At 36.8% G+C, this 20,044-nt stretch overlaps 3 protein-coding genes across 3 annotated transcripts; 2 read left to right on the top strand and 1 right to left on the bottom strand.

The window, feature by feature from the left end:
• The first annotated feature begins 2,519 nt into the window (after nucleotides 1-2,519).
• On the top strand, nucleotides 2,520-4,366 carry LOC108980688 (nematode resistance protein-like HSPRO2). The gene has a single exon (XM_018951692.2). The coding sequence runs from the start codon at nucleotides 2,700-2,702 to the stop codon at nucleotides 4,107-4,109; it is 1,410 nt and encodes a 469-aa protein (XP_018807237.1). The 5' UTR covers nucleotides 2,520-2,699; the 3' UTR covers nucleotides 4,110-4,366.
• A 1,589-nt stretch (nucleotides 4,367-5,955) lies between these two features.
• LOC108980684 lies at nucleotides 5,956-8,916 on the top strand. Its single transcript, XM_018951686.2, has 2 exons — nucleotides 5,956-7,502; nucleotides 8,416-8,916. Exons 1-2 carry the CDS (start codon nucleotides 6,166-6,168, stop codon nucleotides 8,669-8,671), a joined length of 1,593 nt encoding a protein of 530 aa, XP_018807231.1. The 5' UTR covers nucleotides 5,956-6,165; the 3' UTR covers nucleotides 8,672-8,916.
• A 232-nt stretch (nucleotides 8,917-9,148) lies between these two features.
• LOC108980685 (glycosyltransferase family 64 protein C4-like) lies at nucleotides 9,149-12,797 on the bottom strand. Its single transcript, XM_018951688.2, has 5 exons — nucleotides 12,261-12,797; nucleotides 10,663-11,059; nucleotides 9,970-10,133; nucleotides 9,774-9,844; nucleotides 9,149-9,569 (listed from the first exon to the last, which is right to left on the bottom strand). Exons 1-5 carry the CDS (start codon nucleotides 12,455-12,457, stop codon nucleotides 9,409-9,411), a joined length of 990 nt encoding a protein of 329 aa, XP_018807233.1. The 5' UTR covers nucleotides 12,458-12,797; the 3' UTR covers nucleotides 9,149-9,408.
• Nucleotides 12,798-20,044: the final 7,247 nt, after the last annotated feature.

Raw genomic sequence — 20,044 nt, 5'->3', positions numbered from 1 at the left:
AAATAAAAATAATATTAAAAAATAATTTTTTATTTAATTTTTAATAATATAATTTATTTCATCTCAATTACGTAATCAAACGAGCCTAAAATGGAGGCTTATCCAAAACCAACGGAACTGAACAGCGATCAAGGATTATTCTTTTTAAGTAATGATATTTGATGTTATAGGTGTCTCGTCACCTAGTCTTTTAAAAAAAAAAAAAATTAAATATAAAATTTATATAAAATAATAATATTTTTTTTAACACGATACTTATCTACTGTATTTAATATTATTTTTATTATTTGTATTTTTATAGTGATTGTAGTTTTCATTTTTAATAAAGTTTCAAAAGGAGTATACTGTATACTTGCCTGTATAATATTGGGAATTTGGGATCAGTTGTTACGCTTGCTATTTGGTGGCTAGGATAGGTACGTCCGTTCTACATAGGAACATGTATAAATTTGATTTGTTTTTTTTTCATACAAATCATACGAGCAGTACTTTGCATGTTTTGTTGAGTGAAGTTAACTTCCGATATTGACAATAAGGATGAGTTTGTATATTGAAGTGAGTTTAGTTGAGTTGAGTTGAGATGATAAAATATTATTAGAATATTATTAGAATATTATTGTTTATTATTATTATTATTTTGAGATTTGAAAAAGTTGAATTGTTTATTATATTTTATGTTAAGATTTGAAAAAATTATAATGATGAGTTGAAATGAGTTAAGATGAGCTTAACTTCTAAACGAAGCCTAAAAACACTTCACATAAGCCACTATTTGGTATTAGCCAAACCACACCTTACGAGGCATGAGCCAAACCACTCATCCCAAATTCTTCGAATTCAAAATACTAATAGACTGTGTGAGAGAGATCGAATTGATGAGAAAGAGACTTGATGAATTAGAGAGAGATGTAACGAGTGAGAGAGCTTGAGAGAGAGTCGTAGATGAGAGAGAGTTGTAGATGAGAGAGAGAACTGATGAAAGAGATAAGTACTGATGAGCGAGAGAGAATTGGTCTGCATTTAGAGAAAAAAATAATAATACTAACTAAAATGTACTGATCAATCGTGAACAATGATTGATATATAGTATAGTTATATTGATAAACACTACTGGATCAATAACTTGAGAGAGAGAGAGAGAAAGGGGATTTTCAAGCAAACAAAAAAGTTTCATATTCTGTTGTTTCATTAATATGGCAGGCAGTCTTGGAATATTTGTCTTTGCAGAGTGCAAATCCACATTAATTTTTTAAATGTTGCACATCTCACATCTGATCTCGTAACAGTGGGTTTTAGCCTCTTGGATATTAAGATGATATAAAATAATTTTAGATAAAAGTTAAAAATTAAATAAAATATTATTATTATTTTAAATTTTAAAAAAATTAAATTATTTATTATATTTTAAACAAAAATTTTAAAAAAGTATACTAATAAAATGAGATAAAATAAATTAAATTAAGATAATTTCTCAATCCAAATATATCCTTTTAAGTCCTTTGTTTTCATTCCGACAAGATGGATTAATCGATTCAATCTGAGAATTAACGGAAAAACAATCTTTTAACCTTGTAGAGGTCGAGCCTATCTTTTGGGGTTGGGCTGACGAGATAAAAACCCAATCCATTTGCCCTATCTTATCCAAAATCAGAGCAAGTTGCTCTATTAAACTACTATATTGTCTTAAACACAATCCGATAAGGTAAATTCTGACTACAATTGCTATATTTTACGTCGGTATTATCCATTGTGCTATGTGAGGAGCATTTGTCATCGGTTTTATTTGTATATTTTATAGCATTCTTCATGTCGTGGGCGCATGAAATGTAAGGAAAATCTTGGCACATTCCTTCCATAATCCATATAGCAACAGTCCTGCCGAAATATCAAATATTAATTAGCTGGTAGGTATGCTGAAGTCTTTTTCTTTGTCCCTCAAAACGCGGACTAATTCACGAGTTCCCAATTCCCGGCACACCGACAATTGCACAGCTTGCAAATGTCAAGCTGGAAAACATTGGATGCCTCATAATTCATTATTATATCTTTATCATATTTTTTTTAAAGGAAAATACTACTGATATGGTTTTTAAACGTGTCTATTCATATATTTTTTAATTTATTTTAATAATTGATAAAGTGATTATTAATGAATTTTTATTTATTTATTTTAATAATTAAAGATGTTTAAAAAAATACTTAAAAATAAATAAAAAAATTATTAATAGTGATGTGCATATTTGGGATGCAGATGTAGCATTACAAAATAAATATGTTGCGTCTGTAATTGTAGAATAATACTGCGTATTTAATCCTTATATACGCCAACTCAAATCTTAATTGAAAGGCAACGTGCAATGACCCTGGTCCAACTTAAAACCCTACTGTTCGTAGAATCCAAACTACAAAGACACTTTGGCTTCCTACGTTAGGTGAAATGGATAAGGCTCGTTTTCCATTCTTTCTTTAATATTTCTTCCTATAAAAAATGAGAAAATTCTTACGTTTTTTTCAAATAAGTTAAATTTTTAGGCACCGGCGACTTTCAAATTTCATCATTCCAAAGTTCCAAACGCCTTTTGGCTGTTCAAATATCCACTACCTACTATAAATACCCACTTCCTGTCTCTGGCTTCCTCAAAACTCCTGCAAACCCAGAACATACACGATCAATTCTCTCACTTCGTTCAAGGAAAAAAATGGTTGATTTAGATTGCAAGGCAAAGATAGTCTCAACCGACGTGCCTAACAAATCCCCAAAACTCTCCAACAAACTTCAAGTTTCGGTCCCATCCACCTTCCGTGACGCCCAAATATCCGAGGCTCCGGCTGTTGCTTGCTCCGCTTACGACGACTATCTTCGCCTCCCGGAGCTTCGGAAGCTGTGGAGCTCCAATGAGTTTCCCAGTTGGAAAAACGAGTCCGTTTTAAAACCGGCTTTACATGCTTTAGAGATTTCGTTTCGGTTCCTCTCGACGGTCTTGTCGGACCAGCGGCCGTACGCCAACGGGCGCGAGTGGAGGCGAAGGCTGGAGTCTCTCACGACGAGTCAGATAGAGATCATTGCTAATATCTGCGAGGACAACGAAGAAGACCGTGCGACACGAGGAACGGCTCCCATCGTAGATCTGAGGTCATCGCACGGTGTCCTGGTTCGCGATGGTAGCTATGCCGAGGTGTGGAAGATGACAGGCGACACTACCGTTGTGAGCCGCACCAGCGAGTCTAGCTTGCTTCCTAGGCTTGCTACGTGGCATAAATCGGAGGATATCGCGCAGAAGATCCTCTACTCCATCGAGTGCGAGATGCGGAGGTGTCCGTACACTCTTGGCTTGGGAGAGCCGAACCTTACCGGTAAACCGAACCTCGAGTACGACCTGGTGTGCAAGCCGAGCGAGCTTCACTCCCTGAAGAAGAGTCCGTACGATCACATCGACAACTACGAGAACCAGACGCTGTACTGCACGCAACAAATTCTAGAGTCGTGGATCTATGTGTCGCAACAGCTTTTGAAACGAATCACAGAGCAAGTCGAGAACAAAGATTTCGTAAGAGCTGCGAGCGATTGCTATTTGATCGAACGGATCTGGAAGCTTCTGACCGAGATCGAGGATCTCCACCTCTTGATGGACCCAGACGATTTTCTCAGGCTCAAGAATCAGCTTTGCATTAAGTCGATGAACGAAGCGGGACCTTTTTGCTTCAGATCAAAGGGACTCGTGGATATCACGAGGCAATGCAGGGATCTGAAGCATAAGGTGCCATGCATACTAGGCGTTGAGGTGGACCCCATGGGTGGGCCCACGGTCCAGGAGGCGGCCATGAAGCTCTACAGAGAGAAGAAAGAGTCGGAGAAAATTCACCTGCTTCAGGCTTTGCAGGCAATCGAGTCGGCCATGAAGAGGTTCTTTTACGCCTTCAAGCAATTGCTGGTGGTTGTGACGGGGAGCTTGGATGCGAACGCGAACCAAGTCGTCTTGAGTTCAGACTCGGGCGACTCACTGAGTCATATCTTCCTTGAGCCAACCTATTTCCCGAGTTTGGATGCGGCAAAGACGTTTTTGGGGAATTTTTGGAACCATGAACAGGGTGGGATGAGGCTTGGGTAAATTGACTCGGAAGACTCCAGCCGAGTCTTTATTCGGTTCGAGTCGAGTTGCAAACTCGTGTTCCTCAGCGGAGTTGAGGAAATCCAGCTAATAGTGTTAGGTTTACACACTTTGGAAGATTTTTTGTACTGTTATACTTCTTTCTCTTGCTGAATTTATGTACCGTTAGTTCATGATTTGTATATACAAAAGGTTGACGTTCGTTAAAAATCATGATTTTCTTTCCTTTTTGGCAGAATTTATGCACCACGAGTTCATGATATCTTCACTATAAATGTTCCGAAAATTGGAAATATGGGCAGATCACGTTAAGCAATTAATTATCAGTTGCATATATATTTATATATAATTTTACAGTTTGATGGGAAAAAAACAATAATAACTCGCCATCCACCATGGCACCCAAAAAACGAGGATTAAGACCAATCATGCGATGGTTGTTGGTATTTGATCTTGAAGATATTCTTCTTCCACTGTTATTGGATGACTTCTTGTTTAAACAAGGAAGGAACAATGCTTGTTGTTGTTATTTGAAAGTGTGATTTACGAAATCGAAATTAAAATGGGCATGGCCGCTTATCCAAATTGCCAATTGTATATATATATGGAAAATTGGAAATGCCAGGGATTAAAAAATAAAGACATTACCATCTGGAGAATAGGGGGAGGAACTAGCTTCGGAAGCTGGCAATGCAATGTCGGTGGCCCAAATCATATTTGCATTTACGTTGTTGTGGGGGCGTAGTCTCGTCCCTGTTGTTGGATCAAAGCTCTCTCAAATTATTCTTCGGATTTTAAGGAAACAGACATACCAAATGAGATTTACAATATTTATTGAACAATTAATTATGTCTGAAATATTTAAACAAACAATAATAAATGATATAGAACTCACTCATATATACTTCAAACTCTCAAATTTGACAAATATGTTGAGATAGTCTTTTCTAACCAACTCTTATCCTTTATTTTTTATTATTTTTTTTAAAAAATGACTGTATTTCTAATTTTATTGATATCTTTTATTTATAACGAAAGAAAATTGTGATTACAACCAAATGCTAGATAAACTAAAAAGTCAAAATCAAGGCATAAAAAAAAAACTAAAAACATCCAAGACCAAACCAAGTATCTATAAAGTACATAGTGGAGCACAAAATCCAAGACCAAACCAACTCTATCCTTTATATTCCATTAGTCTTCTCAATTTAAGTTCTTGTTCATATTGGCCATTATTTTAGTTTAAATCAGACCAATAATGTACTGCACTTGTTGTACTTTAATATTTATAAGAAGCCTATTAGTGCCCCAATTAGATAATAGTTTTGCTATTTATTATCTTTATACACTATATATTATATTTTTTTATTTTTAAAATAATTGAATTTTTTAACTTATTATTTATATATTACATATTTGATAAGAAAAAAAAAATTATGATATACAATGTATATATAATTTTTTAACTTATTATATATAATGTATAGAGACGATGAATAGAATTTATTATTAGACATTTGTAGAACCTCCAACTTTGGGCTTTCCTAAGACCATCGCCAACCAGCCCAACTTGGCTACGAAATTAGGCCTCCAGTTAGAAGAAAAATCATAAAAAGCCTACTTGGACCAGAAGTAGATCCGTTAAAAAGGCCGAAAAAAGTTTCAACACGTCGAGACCGAGCGTGATGTCTGATCTACAAAAAGGCAGTTCACATGTCTCTGACCGTGAACCTTAAAATTCGTATCGACGGACGGCCACGTGTTGGCCACAGATCCCTTCACTTGGCATGCTCGAGAAAGTGCCCGACACCTCTTTTTTCTACGTATCTTATTCATACAATGATACAACGGGACTGAGATATATTTGATTTTCCATAACAAAGCTTTTTTTCCCTCTTCTTTTACACAGCCTTGTTCGTGCTCTGACTTATCAACCCCTATTCCTTCTCTTCCTTCCTTAATAATAGCACCTCTCTCTCTCTCTCTCTCTCTCTCTCTCTCTGATATACTCGTGGGTTCTCTGTTACTTCTTGATCAGCGAAGTCAGTGCTCGGATATGGGATTGAGGATTGGTCCAAATCCAACTGGTTGGCTGCCTTTTCAGTTTACATCCCCTTTTCTACTTTGTTATGCCCCAAACTCGGCCAAAAAAGAAAACATTTACCCTTCCATGTTGAAAACATGTGGGGGAAGCAATACATTCCTGGCTTACCGATTGTCTTACCAACCCGCTCGTTCCCGGTCACGTTATTGTAGAGAAAATGAAGTAAGGCTAGCTTGTGGAGCGAATTTTGATGAACTCTCCGATGAAGAAACGATGAAACAGATGCACGATGAAATTGACAAGAAAACTGCTTGCACAGTATCGGAAACCTCGGGAAAAACTAGGCACATAGAAGGTGAAGATAACGTCAAGTTATGGCACGTTGCAGCTTTGAAGCTTCATTCTTTGGAACCTTCCTTGCTGGGTATCCAGCCCGAGCCACCGCAGTGGCCCGAGAGAGATGAGGTTCTTCGCATTAGCATTCAAAGGAGAGTGAACAGAATGGAAATCCCCATATCGCTTCGCATAATCAAGAGGAAGCAGCAATGGGAAGAGAGTTTGGAAGAAGCGGGGGACTCTACTTACTGTTCTATGATGAGGGCCTTCTCATCAATGGTATTTATAATCAGAGAGCTTCAGAGCTGCGCGTTACAAATGAGGGGAAGTCTCTATTCTGAAGATTTGCGTGGGATTGTTGAGAAGGTACAGAAAGAACTGAATGCGTCATTTGTTTGGGTCTTCCAACAAGTTCTTTCGCGGACTCCGACTCTTATGGTTTACGTGATGATTCTTTTGGCTAATTTCACGGCATGTTCTATGGCCGATAACTTAGGGTCTTCCATGAGCTTAAGTCCTTGTTCTCATGGAACTATCACAGAGACTGAGAACAAGGATCGACCTCAGTTTAAGCTCGGTCTTATGGAAATTAGGCCAGGTACTGCTGCTGCTGGTCGCAGCGGCAGATTAAACCCTGTTGTTGATGACACTGAGGGTGGGGACAAGGACTTGAGAAGATCGTATCTGTCTATGAATGTTGTTCCTGTTGAGATATCTGAGATTTCATTGCTTAGAAATAGGGAGTTGATCACAGAGGAGGAGGTAAATTTGTGGAATTCAGTGGTGGAAGAAGCTTCTAGAATGCAGGCAGAGATGAGCGGGGAGGCTCTTGATCATAAAACGAAGCAACACTTAGTGTCTCCGATGACTGTGGAGCTGGAACCAGATGATTATGAGGATTACTTTAGGACAGATCTCTTTTACCAGTTGGGGTTATCCCGGGAGCCAAATAATACTCTTCTGCTGTCAAACTATGCACAATTCCTCCACCTCGTTTCTCATGACAATGACAGGTGATTGCTAATTAACTCTTCTAGTCTAGTTAGTGGTGTTATTTTGTTTGCATATTGAAAGTGGGGAGAGTTTGAAAACCAAACGAAATTGGTGAAAGAGACAAAGACTAGCAAACTGAATCGACATGTAAAAGGAATCCTTATTGCTTGCAAATTTGGGGTTCGAATGGGACATATCAGATGGGTTACTCTTGATATAGTCATTCCATTCTTACTTACACGGATCAGCTTGAAAAAAAGGTTCTTCTAGTTGGTAGAGTGAAGATGATATCCATTAAGAGAGGTACCTCTTTTTGAGTTGAAACTTTCTATGTGATTGTGGGAACAGTCAATTGCATTGGATAGAGATACGATTGTCTTTAGTGTATGTCATGTTCTTTGGTTGTATTTTAGACTTTGGGATGAGAAGTGTCTCCCTTATAACTGGATGTCACGCATTTCTGAGTAGTGTGGGGAATTTGTCCCTTCTGCATGCAGTGCTGTGAAGCCATGAAATGCTACTAGGCCGGGAATGCGCTAGCCAATGTAGCCATGTCCGAAGACTACCTACATTTGGGACTCCAAAGTTTAGTTCTTGACTCAAAAAAGCTAAGCCATGGCCCCTAGATGTAGACAACACCAGAGAACCAGAACCATAGCCTAGTTCAACTAGTTGATAGCAACCAAGTAGCACACACTTTATGTCGAGTAACTCAATAATCGAATGGCCTGTCAAATTGCTAGGAATTGTACAATTCAATTTTACTGTATTTGACTTGAGTGCATGGTGTTAGCATATGGTATCAATATCGTGAAGTTCACGTCTTACAATTAAGCGGGTGACAAGTAAAAACGTACTTATATTGGGTTGTGATTTTACTGGAGTGAAGATGCTGCTAAGCTTGTTTTCTTTCATATTTCCATGGGCTTGCAGGGCAGAAGAGTGCTTTAATCGTGCATTGCTGGTAGATCCTATGGATGCTGAAGGACTGTGTCGATATGCAGACTTTCTGTGGATGGCAAGAAAGGACCTGTGGGGAGCAGAAGAGAAGTATGAGCAAGCAATGGCAGCTGAGCCAGGCAACCCTTATTATGCATCCAAGTATTCTAATTTCCTTTGGAGCACTGGTGGTGAAGATACTTACTTCCCACTCAATACATTTTACGATGGCTACAACAAAGTTTTGTGATCGAGGAGAGGCAGTGTCAATGGCAGAACGCCATTAGAATCTCATTATGCTATCCATATATTTTAGTCTATTATTCCTTAATTTCTCAGTGCTGCCACGAAGTTTGGAATATACAAATGCGTATGTGATGCATGTATATGACCCAAAGGCTGTGGAGCAGAGAGATATTCTCAAGCCTTCTTGTTTCCATGAATTCGGACCCTTTGATGACAGAAATAACTTGCAGCGAATCCAATTTCAAAGTATGTTGCAAAGATGCCTTGTTTTCTACGAGTAGTTTGCCTGAGAGTTATCAAGAGAGAGTCACTTAGTAATGGTAACAAGAATCGGTTATTAACATGATGATGATGTTATTGAGAGAAAATTTACCAGTTTAAGCTTCTGAAGAAGTTGATAGTGACTCTCACATGAAGAGAGAGCATTGGAGTGATTAATGTTTCCCTGGTTTTATCAAGATAGTGAAATCGAAATGGCATTGACAAAGATTAATATAAGTGGTTATCTCAAATGGCAACTGTCATTGTGTTACAAAATCAGAATACAAGAAATCAATCCAATGGATATGTTAACTTCTATCTCCCACATAGTAAATGAAATTTTCAATATTTTACAATTCAGGAGCTAACAAGAATTTGGAAAAGTTCAACATCCCTCCCCCCTTCTCGGAATAACTTAACTTTTTAAAGCAAAGCAAAAAAAGTGGAAGTCAGCAATTGAAAGGAAGGACAGTTGCCGCGTCACCAAAACCAGATGTTTCGGCTATCAACAGCCTTTACAGTAGTAGGTATTAGAGGCATTCGCCCGAACTCTGCAACAAATCTATTGACACATTGGGTTCTTCTTTCACTATGACCTCCCATGCTACTGATTCCAGTTGAACCAATCTCATAAATATTACCTACAACGAGACAACGACTGACTTGAAATAATTGCTAAAAGAAGTAACACGAAAACTAGTAACAAAATACCATGAATAAGTAGAAAAGGATAAGCTTTCCAACAATAAGTTGCATCATTCTTTGGGAATAACTGACTTGTAATTCTTCAGTTTCCACTACCACCACAATCAAGAAACAGATAATGCAGATGCTGCCACATTTACCTTTCACCCATATAGGGGGAGCCCCCGAGGCATTCGCAACAAGAAAAGACATTGCAATATCCTCACAGTTCCTGCAAAATCGATTTCACAATTTAGTGATATAAGCTTGTATGACATATTTCAAAGGATGAATACACTGTCAACAAAAGCACGGGAGAAGAATATTGAGCAATGCATTAAATAGATGGAGAAGAACCTGTTCTTGGTAACATATTCTCTAACTGATGCCGACATTTCATTTGTGTACAGACTGAAATACTTTTTGTGGAAGAAGGCTGCTTTTGAGAGGACCATACTGTACGTACCTGTCCACCAAACTGACCACCACCCACCATATATGTAGTAATCATTGTTGCCTTTCTGCAAAGAGATGGATTTGTTAAAATGGCAAGTGTTAACGGATCAATCTTGCTCATCCTTTGAGGTAATGCCAGCAGAAAATAAATGGTAGACACTTGCATCATAAACTATACATAACCACAGTAACAGTTCATGGAAAGGTTGATTCTGCAGATTAATCCGTAAGTTAAATTCTTGACAACTTGTCAAATTTGTTTTACTTGTAATTCAGCGTGCTATAAGAGAAAATGTGCTTTACCACATTTGGTAGGGCAGAAACTTGAATGGTGACAAATAGGAGAAGTATTCTGCCTATATTCTTCAACAGTATAGATAAGAAATGACCGAGAGATGGGGCTGAAACTGAGAGGGATCAAATCAGGCATATTTATACCATGTCATTTCATTTTTCCTTAATGGAATATGAAACTATAATAAGAAGAAAGGCAAGAGTTTAGATGATTAACTAGCTTCGGTGTAAGAAAATTATCTGAAATAAGGGGTTTAAAGCAATTAATTAAATATATATATATATAAGATGAAGGCATACCGATTGATCGACCCAATGGATTCGTGGCACAAATCCAACCATTGTATCAGGTGCACTTCTCCATACATTGAATGCAAATTCCACGGATGAGCAAGAAAATATCACATCATCATCAATTGAAAAAACAGCATCTGTCCTTAAATCCTTAATCTCTTTGAATCTATTATTCAAACTGTCTTCCTTGTTGATATCAAATTTCAATTCAACTTGTCGCTCATGTCCAGAGTTGGACTGTACAATGTGGTTCAGAAATTTCTTAAGAGGATCTGATGGAGGATTGGGCTCACTCCAGACAATGTGTATAGACTCAAGTCCAGGACATGATGAATAGTGAGAAATGGACTGCTTCAAAAGATCATATCTTTTCCAAGTGTTCATTACGATAGCATATCCTTTCCTAAAACAAAAAATACATCCAGAATGAATATATAAGAACTCGTAATTCCCTTCAAGGGATGATAAAATGGTCAAAAATTTCAATAAAAAAACAAATATGGGGTGTTGAGTTCACCTATTAATATATTTTCCCTCCCAACACTTGTTAACTTCGTGTCAAAAAAAAAACTTTGTGACCATGCATCATGCTCAAATCTCGCCCTTTTCTTACACTCTTAGAGTCATAACATAACGAGTCCTCTAAATAATTTGTGTGAAGTGTGTGAACTCTGAAGTCACTCTAACTCAACTCGATGCTTCTTTGAGTAATATGAAGCTAAGCGTTTTAAAGAGCTCTAAAAACATCAATTAAATACATGCGAGGTTAATAAAGTGTATGTTCACACTAGGAATATCTACTCTTTTTCCCCACTTTCCAGAATCAGCACCTTTGAAAATATTCTACAATTTGAAAATAAAATGCATCAAATAATTTTCTTTTTATCTTTTTATTCATCCTACCCACTCCATGACACCAACACCAACTGCTTTAAAGCAGAACAAGAAACTTTTTTTTATGACAACAACACGACTACTTTAAAACAACCTAGAAACAATGACAAAGATGGAACTATCAAGAGGAAGAAGACAAACCCGAAACGGAGAAAAATAGAGGGCAATGAAGATCGTGAAGAGTGAAACTGTGTTATATTATTCTGAACCCTATGATAAAGGTCCATACACACAACAACTGTATATACGAGAAACTAACAACCGATTCTTCTTCTAGTTGAGCTGTACAGTCATGTACGGTAACTAACTTAACTCCAAGGCCAAGCTAAATGACTCCAAAATAAGTCAAGAAAAAAAATAGTTATTTTCCCCAGGTAGTAAATGATGAAGTAACTAAAGATTTGTCATTTCTTTTTTTGGCGACAAAGTATTTTAAAAACTTGTTACTAAAATGGAATTATATCTGTTTACCATAACTTAATAAACTATAATAATAGAAATGAAGCACAACTCTTAAACCAGGAAATGGTCGAGCTGAATTGTTTTCTAAGACATTCACTAAACACGGAAACAATCTAAATTTTATGGACGATTCACTTTTCTTTTTTTGAATAAGACGATACACTTAAATATAGCATATACCTACGCAGCAGATATATAATTAAAAGTAGCTAAATCATATAGTATTTTCTGTATCTAACTGTACGAACCGGGGAATAGATAACCGTTCCAAAGCAACACTGCGATTGGTCCATCCCGTAAAACCCGAAGCACGACTCAGTAGCGCGATAACCGTGAAGGCGATACAGCAGCAGAGGACGAGCTTGATTTTGACCGATCCGGCAGTGCAGATCAGGAGTTGCCGAAGCCTCTGTACCGTGCGACGGCTCAGAAAGCTCCCTCTCATCACCTCGATCCCTCCGAGTCCGAGGCGGTTTCAGGCACTAGTCGAGTCAGCCTCCCTTGTCGCGGCCCTTCTAGAACAACAACAATTCATCCAAACGGTTCTTACTCCCGCCGGTGCGGTCCAGTTTTCGGAGAGAGAAATGTGGGGGTGGCGTAGGCCTAACAATTCATAGTGGAAAGAGTAAAAATGTATGGACGGCTATGATGATACAGTTGGTAGGTAATTGTTTACCGATGCCGCTGACATCACCAGCCAATGTCTCGTTCACGTCGAAACAACGGTCTAATCTCAAATTTTCTTAGCAGGTTTTCGCTGAATGGGGGGGATTGGGGGCCGACCCGTCTAGAATGTGGGACCCGTAGGCGTGGAAAATCATGACCCTTGCGGTATCCGCTATACATCATAAAGTCGGCTCTCACCGTTCGATGAGCTTCTTGGGTGACGTATTATTTGCCGTTCGATCACGTGTACTCTGGAACTGGAAACACGCAGCTCTGGATCACAAAATATGTTAGAATTATTATAATCCTCCTCCGTTTTCGTACAACTTCTTAATTCATTTCATCTAATTTAATTATTATAATTTTTTTAAAATTTTTATATAAAATAAAATAAATAATTTAATTTTTAAAATTTTAAAATAAAAATAATATTAAAAAATATATTTTAACAATATTTTATTTAATTTATAATTTTTATCTCAACTTATCCCATCTCATCTGTAAAAATTAACTAGATCTAAAATACTAGTCCACAAAAGATTGCCTAATGAAAATTATGGCTTTGCCACCTAGTAAGTTTTTTTTTTTTTCCTTAAAAAAAAAAATTGTCAGTCCCTTTCCACTACCTCTTGCAAGTTCGCACCCCTGACCTCTTACTCCCTCTAGAATTCCAAGGATTTGTTGACTATAGCTTTTCGCCCCTTACTCAATCTCCACTCAATGGAAAAAAGTGATTGTTGCTTGTCACACGCATTAGGACACTGTAGAGATTAAGGGGAGTTTGGGGCTGTTCATGGGCCAGGGACATGAAAGGCTTTGAGTAATGCTACGGATTAGCCCTTGTTCACGGCTGATCTGTAGCATACCTTACGTGTCACCATTTTTTTTTCCTGAAAACCAGTTTCTCTTATCTCACCCGTTTCCCCCTCTCCTTCTTGTTTCACTCTTCTCACCCATGTCCCCGTCGCAGCCCAAATCCACCACCGCTGCCGCCGATTCGGCCTTCCACTTCCCTCTCATCCAAAACCCACCCGAGGCCCGTAGCTCCTCTGCACGCACACCAGTAGCCCAACCCCATGCACCCATTCGAGGCTCACATTCGGCCACCTACAGCCTCGTGTCACTTCCCACAAGCACGCCGGACGTCCACCCCTCGACCATACCCTCCTTCCCCAGCCCACACCAACCGTTTCTCTCTCCCTCACGAGTCCTCTCTCCTTCATGGCCAAATCTCCACCACCGGACTACCCACTGACTGTCACCATCTCAACAGTCAATTGCACCTCGACAGTCGCCACCACCTCGACAGTCGATGCCCGAGGAAGGGCGAGGGGCGGGAGGCCTTGGGCGAGGGAGGAGGTCTTGGGCGACACGGGTGGGGTTTTGAATGAGAGGGAAGTCGGTTTTGTTGTGGATGTTTTTTGTCATTTTACTATGGTGTGTTTTGGATTATTCTAAACAGTGGGCTGATGCCAATACTTTTTCTAAGCCTTAACCAGATAGTAGTCTAGTAGTAGTTATGTTACTATTTCATCCTTATTGTTTGTTATCAACACTTCACTGCTGTTGGGTGAGGCTCTAAAGGCCGTTAGTGGTAGCATTTTACTACATGAAACAAATTTTTTAACAAGAATACAACTCTCAAATTCTCTCTATCTTCGTCTCTATCTTTCTCTCTGTATTTGCTGGAGGATTCTCACCCTCAAAGTGAGCAAAACCCTTTCAATCCTTGCATTCCCTGGTATGTGTTACATTGCTGTCTTGGAGCTCTTTCCATTTCATATACACATTGCAGTAAAAGAAAAGTAACACAGATGAGATCAATATATACAAATTAGCCCATTTTAATTGGTAAACCTAGAAAGTTAAGTATTTCCAAGCTAAGAAACCTATTGAACAATTAACCTATTTTCAAGCCATTCTACTCTAGTACTCTCACCCCTTTCCTCAATTTTTTTCTTTTGTCCATATAATTTAATAGCAAAATGACAAATAAAAAAAGATACACTAGAAACTCAAAATATATATATTGGTTTCTTTTGGGTTCATTTTGGTATTTCGAGAGGGTACATTTAAAAAAAAAAATACACAAATGTAAAAACTTATTTCCCTCAAATTGTAAATATATATATAAAAACAAAATGTAAAACAAAACAAAAAAAAAATCGGAATAAATAATATAGTCGGCTACTCACCGTTGCTGGAGGCTGGAGGGGAGCTGGAATGGACCTTTGCTGAGTGAGTTTGCTTTGCTTAAAAAACAAGTACCTACACGGTAAGAATGGTGCTGGGAGGGGGAGGAATCTAATTTGGGTTAGATGGAGTGAAGGGTTAGACGGATTTTACTTTTCAGAAAAACTCTATGCAATCACCCATGTGCAGTCGTCGTGCAACGTATCTACGTGGCCAACCATGTAGCATTGCAGATTGTTTTGCATAAAATAAAACAAAAGACGAAAAAAAAAGCAAGGGTTTTTGATAATCTAATTGAGTTTGCGGATAATCACCTATAGAAAGACAAAATAAAACAAGGGTTCGTTGACAAAACCATATATATTTAGCGAAAATGAGTAACTAAAATCACAATTAGTTACTCACAAAAAACCAGATCCGTGTACAGTAGGAGTGGCTGGTATGGGTTCTCCTGTGATGGTTTGTGATGGTACTTGGTGGCTGAAGGAGGAGAAATTCACAAGAAAGAGGAAAAGGACAGATCGTAAGGGAGAAAAATCGAGATGCTCGATGGGATGGATGGCGATGGCTCGCGGTGGTCTGAGCTCGATGTGAGGGGGGCGGGAGTACTGTGACCTGGGGTTGCTATTGCTCGATGGAGTGGCTGAGGGCAGCAAGATTCATATAGAAGATAGAGAGAGAGTTTGGTGAGAGAGAATGCTGCAAGAGAAGAGAAATTTCAGAGAGAGACAGTACAGAAGAAAAGAACACCTAGAGAGAGACGCTGAGATAGTGCAGAAGAAAAGAACACAAGTAGAGTGGGACTTAGCCATATCAAACGATTGCACTCCGATTCCGCACAGGCAATTGCACGTAGTGGTACTCTTTACTTTTTTTACTTTTGTCTTTTTTTTTTTTTAATTTGTTAAGATGAAAGCTAAAAGTTGAATAAGATATTGTTAAAATATTATTTTTTAATATTATTATTATTTTGTAGTTTGAAAAAGTTAAATTATTTATTATATTTTGTGTGAGAATTTAGAAAAATTGTAATGATGAGATGGGTTCACTGAGCCTTAATCTGCTAGGTGGCTTTTGCCACATAATCATGTAGTGGAGTGATGCTAGGCTGCCGTCCAGCAATGACTGTTGGGCATGCTACCAAGGTAAAATTCATATTTTTTATTTTTTTTCTCTTTCCTGATTTTTTAACATCTTTAAACATTTTTTTTTAAAAAAATATCAATACATTAATAATCACTTTCTTTTAAAAAAAATAAATAAATACATGAGCAGTCAAAATGAGAGGCAAAATGAGAGGGCATACTAGCATTATTCTTTTGTAGTATGTTTTCAATATACAATTTATGTGGCCATAGAAGTGCTCTTATTCTAAACAGTCGATTTTATTTTTTATTTAATTTTTTCACCTCATGTTTGATTTAAAACAAAAACCCACCCCTTCTTTGAAGCCATTTCTACTAAAGATTCAAGAAGCAAAACAACCAACTCAATCTGGTTCTTGTGCGAATACCTCTCAATGCCAAAACCATAAGATTGAAAATGCATTTCCTAACAATAACGATGATTTTTTCCAAGAATCAAAGACACACAAACTATATCTAGATGTTGAAACACACCCCCACATACAAGCATCAAGATCAATATGAGGTGAGGAAAAGTTGAACTGGCCTCACCAAATGGGTTTGTTAATGACGTATTTCGCACATCGAGTACATGACTTAGCTACCTACAATATAGAGAATATAAGAGGCTCTGGGTTGATAGGCCATCTTCGATGCCTAAGTTAGCCTTTTATTTATTGGGGATAATTCTAGTAAACCAGAGAGCATAAGTCCCGCATCCTAACCTGGCGTTCGACTTTTATACAGCTAGCTGAGAGGGTACTCTGTATCTTGTGTAAGATGCCTTGATCTCCCGTGTAGGATTTCATGTTGTCGTCTTTTGTGCGGTGTGGCCTCCTCGAGTTTTGCCTTAATGGTGGGTGGAAGGTGCGGCCACCTTCTGTGCGCCCTATCAGTAACACGAGGATTTGTCGTTATCTCCATCCATATCCCATATTCGATCCTTAAATGCCTTATGGCTCTGGCACAACTTGCTTCTGCAAGGTTGTGATAAGGTAGGGGGCGTCCTACTTTTTCCTGTCAATCAATTTTTGTAAGGGTGTAACGGGTCCAGTTTGGAACATATTTTATAACCAAACCAATATACACCTCTAAATCGATACTTTCAATTTTATCGATTTCGATCTAGTTCGGTTCGATTTTTCCGATATATTATATATATAATATAATATAGTGATATAATGTAGTATATTATAATTTATATTATAATTGTACTATAGGCTATAATGATATATTATATTATATAATATAGTGATAATACATAATTATTTATATATAGTATATTACTAACAGTATTAATATTAGTGTGTGTGTGTATATATAATAGTATCATATATAAATGCATTTGATTATGTATGTTAGTAATAATATGTTATTATCAAACTTATTTATATATTTGAATATATATGTAAGTGATAATTTGCTTAGTTGCATATATGTTATTGATAATATGATAGTTATATACACTTTTTACATGAGTGTATATAATCAAATGTATAAAAATAATACATATTATAATTTATTATACTATAAAATATATTTATCCTTAAAAATATAGTTTATATTAATAACTTTTGTACTCGGGCCCTGGGCTGCTTCTCCTTTACGCAACTCATAGGCTAGAGTATATTATTGAACATTAGGCCCCAAGGATAAACTTGGTTCGGCTCGGGAGGGACGTAAGTAGTCCTCCTCGTTGGGCCCAGCCCCGTATGAGATGCAAACATCCCTTTCAGGAAATTTCTTCCAAAAGAAAAGAGCTCCCTTCCCATTAAATAAAAATAAAAAATAAAATAACTCCATGTACAGTGCTAAGATGCAATTCTTCCCCTTGATTGAGATGAACTTTCACAGTTTTGGAGATGAAGCCCCCAACAATCTCCAATTGGTTTTGGAGATGCAATTCTTCCTCTTCACGGTTCTACTCTCTCCCGCATAAAGAAAATGAAGGATTTGATGGTCGTTAATCTGCTACATAGAGCTAGAGAAATTGTTGACGTTGGGAAAAAAATAAAAAAAATGGTGGGTTTGCGTTAAAAGAGATGTTTCCAAAGAGTGGGTTTGCTTTAAAATGAGTGGGTTTACGTTTTGCCTAAAAGAAACACGCTGACAAGCATTAATTTAGTGTGTGGTGTATAAGGTTGCTGTATAGCCGTTCTCATATGTTAAAACCTCTGTTCTCTGTTTTCTTATGAATTAAAATGCTATTGTGTATTCTTGTACTGATTTCGGAGTCGTCTTTTTCGAATTTTCTTGATCCGATAAGTTGGAAATTTCTTATTTGTTTCTTACACTTAAAAGCTGAATAGTGTGTATTTTTTCCTGTGTCCCAATCAGGACAATCTAGAACTAATTTAATAACTTCTTTTATTATCAAGTCAATGTGTAAATCCCAGCTCCTGATCGAAGCATATCCCTCTTCATGTTCATTTCTTTGTTAATCTGGTTGGGCTCTTCCAATTGGTCTCTAGTCTCTACACATTATCCATAACAAAAACATAATCTCCAATAAGTTGGACAAACAAAAATTCGAGAAATTTCACAATTCTTGCGCAGTGGTCACAACGTGATCACCGACGAATCAAATTCATAGGGTAGACAAATCCAACTCAATAATCAATATTCTTTTTGGGTGTGCTGTGTTCACGTACAGGTACAGCTGCATGCCTAAGTGTGACTTGACCATGTGAGGAAAATCTGTGGCCCAAATTAAACAGGCGGTTGCTCATGCAAAAAATGTAGACAATTTTAAAATGAGATCAGATATGCTTTGAAAAGTAATTAAATAAAATATTATTATATATAATTTTTTAATATTATTTTTATTTTAAAATTTTAAAAAATTAAATTATTTATTATATTTTTATATAAAAATTTAAAAAAAATATAATGATGAGATGATATGAGATGAAGAGGTTTGGGTATCCAAACTCAGCCTTAATGACGTGTTTTGTCATCATTCAGACTCTATTTGAATAGTAAGATTAGATGAGATAGTTTTAGATAAAAGTTGAATAAAATATTATTTTTTAATATTATTATTTTAAAATTTAAAAAAATTAAATTTTTATTATATTTTATATAAAAATTTAAAAAATTTATAATTATAAAATAAAATAAAATTATTTTTATATTCAAACGGAACTTAATCAGGATCATGAATTTTCTCATCGTTTAAATTTGGAATAGTTGTCGGTCGTGCTTATCTTATCCACGTATTTATTATGATATAAACTTTTTAATTAATTTAGTATTTCTATGGAATTAGGTTCTGACAAAGCGAAAGAAAAAAACATAATGGAGTGCTAGCTATTAAATTTCCAATAAATTGAATAAAGTCATGATGCTAATTAATGTATATTAAAATTTGTAAGAAGAGGTATTAGGTTAAGCTACTCCACTAACTTTTTCATTTCAATAATGTTTGAGCCAAAATGACTAGACCTGTAGTATCTGTTTGAGCCATCGGCTCCATAGATCTCTAGAGTCTAGATCTAGAGTTGGGTTCTTGGCTTCAAGTTGAGACCAACATGATTTACGGACAATCTAACCTCCATGCTAGTTGCCTAGATAATAAAAACCTAGCTAGCTAGCTAGCTCTGTACAAGTTGTTGTACCGTCTATGAACAACAACAGATGTTGGACGTGTTGCCATCTACTCAGATGTTATGCGAGTCTTGCTTGTAATTTTCTCTGGGATGATATGACGACGACGACGACGACGACGACGATTCATTTCAAAATATAATATTCGACGATGATGGCATCCGACTTGCACATTATTTTTTGTTATCAAGACATGTTGTCACCTATTAATGAAAGAGATAAATACACAATATTTTATATAACATTTTTCATAATATATGTTATAAAATAAGAGTATTTTTATAAAATGATGTTAATTTTATAAGATATTTTATAAAAATATCTCTCATTTTAAAATATTATTTTATAAAATATTATATGATTATCATTTTTCTTAATGAAATATATCAACCCACAACATATTAATCGTGGAGATTAGTATAATCATGTTACAATAACCCACT

This window comes from Juglans regia, chromosome 12 (genome assembly GCF_001411555.2).
Source record: "Juglans regia cultivar Chandler chromosome 12, Walnut 2.0, whole genome shotgun sequence".
NCBI lineage: Eukaryota > Viridiplantae > Streptophyta > Magnoliopsida > Fagales > Juglandaceae > Juglans > Juglans regia.
Note: the sequence above shows the minus strand (reverse complement) of the source record. Positions and strands in the feature narration are given on the sequence as shown.